This window comes from Nicotiana tabacum, chromosome 22, assembly GCF_000715075.1.
Source record: "Nicotiana tabacum cultivar K326 chromosome 22, ASM71507v2, whole genome shotgun sequence".
Taxonomy (NCBI): Eukaryota; Viridiplantae; Streptophyta; class Magnoliopsida; order Solanales; family Solanaceae; genus Nicotiana; species Nicotiana tabacum.
The window spans coordinates 24,103,913-24,109,549 of NC_134101.1; the positions used below are offsets into that span (position 1 = coordinate 24,103,913).

Below are 5,637 nucleotides of genomic sequence, written 5' to 3' on the forward strand. Positions count from 1 at the left end.
AGGTTCTATTGTTCCTCTCTTATCTTGATATTTTAATAATTCGATATTTTGGCATAATTGTATCTCCTTTCCTGCCTATTTTGTTCTTAAATCTTTAGTTAGTATCTGCCCTAGCATTGTCAAATTAATCACATTAGTGATAGCTTTGCCTACTTGTTTATATTTTAAATCTTTATTTCAAATATCCCATAGTAGTTCTATTCTAGTTTTGTACATTTTCTTTGTGACCTTTAGTTGTAGATTATTACCCCCTTTAGCTTTTGTATTGTATTTCTTCATGTATTTTTTTATCCTTTAGTTGCAGATTATAGTTTCTTTGTTTTATCTCTTCACCTATTTTTCTGACCTTTAGTTGTAGATTATAGTTCCCGTTAGTTCCTTTATTTTATATCTTTACCTGTTTTGCGACCTTTAGTGGTAGATTATATTTTAATAATTCATTTTATTTTTGTCGCTTGTTTTCGGGATAGGGCTTGCGTAGTGACTCCTAGATTATAGTGGCTTTGATGAACGATGGTAGGGTAAGGTCTTGTCCTAGGGGGTGTCAGCGCGAGGGAGGGGTGCGGGGGGCAAGAGGGCTAAGGGAGCTACTAGGCTGAGAGTGGGGTCTTAGAACATAGGAAATTTGACTAGAAAATCTGTAGAGTTAGCGAGGATTCTCGAGAAAAGGAAGATTAATATAGCTTGTGTACAAGAGACTAGGTGGGTAGGAGATAAGGCGCGGGATGTGGGCAGCTTCAAAGTTTGGTATTCTGGGAGGGTAGGGGTCAGGAACGGGGTAGGTATCTTGGTTGATAAGGACCTCCGTGTACTAGTAGTGGAGGTTCGGAGGGTGAATGACAGGCTGATGACTATTAAGTTAGTTGTAGGAGGTTTTATTTTGAACATAATTAGTGAGTACGCACCCTAAGAAGGCTTGGATAAGGAAGTCAAGAGGCGTTTCTGGGAGAATTTGGATGAGATGGTGTGTGGTATCCCGCATACCGAGAAGCTTTTCATAGGAACGACGTCTGGGGTGATATGATGATGTGCATGGTGGCTTTGGTTTTGGAGATAGAAACAGAGGAGGAACGTCTCTGCTAGACTTTGCTAGAGCATTTGATTTGGTGATAACAAACTCGAGTTTGTCGAAGAAGAGGGAGTACTTGGTCACCTTCTAGAGCTTAGTGGCCGAGACTCAGATTGATTATTTACTCTGCAGGAAGTGCGATAGAGGTCTTTGCACGTATTGCAATGTCATACCGAGTGAGAACCTCTCGACCCATCATAGGCTCCTGGTCATGGACCTTGAGATCACGAGGAAGAGGAGGAAGAGGGCGATGTATAGCGAATATAGGATCAAGTGGGGAGCCTTGACGGAAGCTAAAGCGCAGGAGTTGGAGGTCAAGTTGGTGACCATGGGGGCTTAGAGGAGTAGTGGGGACACAAGCGTTATGTGGACCACGACTGCGCATTACATTAGGGAAGTGGCGAGAGAGGTATTAGGGGTCTCAAAGGGTCACTCTGGTGGTCACAAGGGAGACTTGTGGTGGAATGGAGAGGTGCAAGGAAAAGTGAAAACCAAGAAAGCAGCGTATCTGAAGCTAGTAGAAAGTGTAAACGAGGAGGAGAAGAGGGCGAATAGGGAGCATTATAAGTTGGCTAAGAAAGAGTCAAAGCTAGTAGTTACGACAGCTAAGACTGCAGCTTTTAGTCATTTGTATGAGGAACTCGAGCGACGAGGGGGCGATAAGAGGTTGTTTAGGTTAGCCAAGACACGAGAAAGGAAGGTGCATGACTTGGACCAAGTGAAGTGCATCAAGGACGAAGAAGGTAGAGTTTTGTTAGATGAGGGGCTTATCCGTCGGAGATGGAAGACCTACTTCCATAGTCTCTTGAACGAGAAGGGGGACATGAGCATTGTACTAGGTGATTTGGAACTCTCCGGGAGTTGTTGTGACTTCGGGTATTTTAGGCGGATTAGAGTTGATAAAGTTGAGGGGGCTATTCGTAATATGAGCAGGGACAAAGCGACCGGGTCGGATGAAATCCCGGTGGAGTTTTGGAAGAGTGCGGGCAAGGCAGACTTGGAGTGGATCACTAGGTTATTTAATGCCATTTTTAGAACGAAGAAGATGCCAGAAGAGTGGAGGTAGAGCACGATGTTTCCTGTATACAAGAACAAGGGTGATATCTAAAATTGCAATAACTATCGGGGTATCAAGATGCATAGACATACTATGAAAGTCTGGGAGAGAGTGGTAGAGCTAAGGGTGAGGAGAGTGTGTATATTTCCGAGAACCAGTTTGGGTTTATGCCGGGGCGTTCGACTACAGAAGCCATCCACATTGTTAGGAGATTGATGGAGCAGTATAGGGAGAGAAAGAAGGACTTGCATATGGTGTTCATTGACTAAGAAAAGGCGTACGATAAAGTTTCTAGGTTGATTAAGGACATGTATGATGGAGTAAAGACCCGAGTGAGGACGGTGGGTGGGGACTCGGACCATTTTACGGTTATGATGGGGTTGCACCAGGGGTCGACACTCAGCCCCTTTTTGTTTGCTCTAGTGATGGACGTACTGACGCGCCACATCTAAAGGGAGGTGCCATGGTGCATGTTAGTTGCAGATGATATTGTATTGATTGATGAGATGCGAGACGGTGTGAATACTTAGAGTGTAAGTTCAATTGCGAGACTCAAGGAGGGGAAGGGGAGGTGTGGTTGGACTCGCATGTCATCCTTATGAGAAGGAGTTTTAAGTACCTTGGGTATATTATTCAGGGGGAATGGGAGATTGATGAAGATGTCACACATCGTATTGGGGCGGGATGGATGAAATAAAGACTTGCTTCAAGTCTTTTTTGTGACAAGAAGGTGCCACTGAAACTTAAGGGTAAGTTCTACAAAGTGATGGTTAGACCAACGATGTTGTATGAGGCTGAGTGTTGGCCAGTCAAGAATGCTCATGTCCAAAAGATGAAGGTAGCAGAGATGAGGATGTTGAGACGGATGTGCGGGCACACCAGGTTAGATAGGATCATAAATGAGGTTATTTGCGATAAGGTGGGTGTGGCCCCTATTGAGGACAAGATGCGGGAAGCACGGCTCAGGTGGTTTGGTCATGTGAGGAGGAGCACAGACGCCCCGGTGAGGAGGTGTGAGAGGTTGACATTAAAGAGCCTACGAAGAGGTAGAGGTAGGCCAAAGAAGAGGTGGGGGGAGGTGATTAGGCAAGACATGGCACAATTTCAGCTGACTGGGGACATGACCCTTGATAGGAAGATATGGAGGTCGAGGATTAGGGTAGTATAGTAGGTAGTATAGAGTGTTCATAACAGTAGTATTGGCATGCAGTCTCACTTTCTGTTGGTAGTGGGTTTTTATGCCTAACCGTTATTTTCTTTCATTGTTGATCACGTTACTGTCTTGTTGTTTTTATTCTTCTTTTATATGAATTTTTGGTACTGTCCCTTCTTGTCTATATTTTCATTAATATGGTGCTTATACTTTCCTAAGCCGAGGGTCTATTGGAAAAAGCCTCTCTATCCTCATAAGGTAGGGGTAAGGTCTGCGTACACATTACCCTCCCCAGACCCCACAGTGTGTAATAATACTGGTATGTTATTGTTGTTGTCTAATGGAAGGTACATATAATGTGTGCTTTAAAGCTAATATTCTATCACTACCAAACAAAATACTAATATTTTCTAATGCTAAAGTTGGGGTTGCCGAACCATCTGCTTGATAAACATTGATTTCTCTTCTACTTAGCCGTACTTGAAACCCCTGCAAATAAGTGCAGACATGATTAGTGGCTCCCGAATCTACACACCATGACATAGTAGAAACAATCGCTAAAAGAGTTTCAACGATAAGTACATGTAAATTACCTGCTTTATTATTCATCTTGGCCTGATAAGCCGGACAATGCTTCTTGTGATGCCCAGGCTTCTTGCAGTGATTCACTTGCCCTTAGCCTTTTTCACACCAGCAGTTGCGCCACCAACAGAGGTCTTTTGAGTCATTTTCTTCTTCTGCCCGCCTCTCGGCTTAGAAAGAGAATCTACCTAAAAATTCAATGCCATAGGAAGAACTTGTTGCTTGATAATAGTCTCTGCCGACTGCAGCTCATTCGGCAATTTCGCAAGTGACAAATCAATTTTATTCATATTATAATTCAGGCAAAACTACTGAAAACTGTCAGGAAGAGTCTGCATGATCATTTCAACCTGCGTATCCTTATCAATGTTAGCTCCAAGGACCTCCGCTTCATTTAGAAGACTCATCATCTTCAGAACATGGTCCCTAACAGATGAACCTTCAACCATTTTGGTATTCAGAAGAGCTTTCATGGCAGTCTACTTAGTCGCACGATTCTTAACATCTCTTTGAGATTTTCTAGAATTCCATAAGAAGACTCTATAGACTGATGCTGATGTTGCAGAACATTTGACATAGATGCCAGAATGTAACACCGCACCATCTCATTAGCCTTAATCCATTTTTGGTAAGCTTTATGTTCATCATCGGTAGCATCATCTCCAGTTTTTTCTGGACATACCTCATCGAGCACAAATTTATACTCTTCAGCAATTAGGACTATATCCAAGTTTCGTTTCCGATCAACATAATTTGGACCCTCAAGTTTGTTTTGAGTAAGAATAACAGTAAGGGGATTGAAAGCAGTCATTGTTAATCTGAGAGACAATTGAATAACTAGATCAAAATCAGACATGTATTATTGAATATTAAATTCAAAACACACTACATACGTATAATCCATGCACCTTGAACAACAAATATCGATGGAAAAAAGCTATTCTTGCAGTATACATATATAATGACAGATTATTCACTCCATGAATTTAAACATACCATACTCAGATGGAGAGTAAACTGTTAATTTAAGTCAAGTGAATATCAACATTCAATAAACTAGTCCCATTGAACCAACACGAATACTCAGATGGAGAGTAAATACAAGTAATCAACAACTAGTATAACCTAGTGATTATCTATAATGAGTTTATCCGATATAGAAGAAGACCTACATCAACGTGTAAAATCATTATATCACCATAATTTAACCATGGAGTCCTAGGAAACGATCCCTACCACCACTGGATAAAAACAACTAAAAAAAAGATTTTCGAAAAAATTTCAGAAAAATATAAAAACGCCCAAAACAGCATCTAAACGACACCGAAAGCCCGAAAAACAGCTTACATCATAAGCAAAACTAACGAGTATTGATCACTGGGTCGTTTCGTATGGACCTCCCAAATTTCAGGTCAATCGGAGTCCGTCAACATGTTGACCTCCAATTTTCTGGCCAATTCAGATTATTCTAATCAAATATCATCAACAATAAGCAGATATTACATTATTTTCTGAATAATAACAACACTCGCAACAAATATTCATGCTAAAAAATATTACAGTCTTACAGAAAAATAATCTTTGCATGTAATTCAATACTTGCATATTAACATGATGCTCCTTTTCATATTCATCTTAATTATTTAATTAGACTTGATTAGGATCTGATACCAATTATTAGATTATATATCGCAACAGAATCAATTTTATTATCATATTCACGTATAAATTAAACAATTAGCACATATGGAGATTATACGAGTTACCTCTTGAAGC

At 40.9% G+C, this 5,637-nt stretch overlaps 1 protein-coding gene across 1 annotated transcript; it reads right to left on the reverse strand.

The window, feature by feature from the left end:
• Positions 1 to 4,330: 4,330 nt before the first annotated feature.
• LOC107816807 (uncharacterized) lies at positions 4,331 to 4,717 on the reverse strand. Its single transcript, XM_016642554.2, has one exon. The coding sequence runs from the start codon at positions 4,715 to 4,717 to the stop codon at positions 4,331 to 4,333; it is 387 nt and encodes a 128-aa protein (XP_016498040.2).
• Between the last annotated feature and the right edge of the window lie 920 nt (positions 4,718 to 5,637).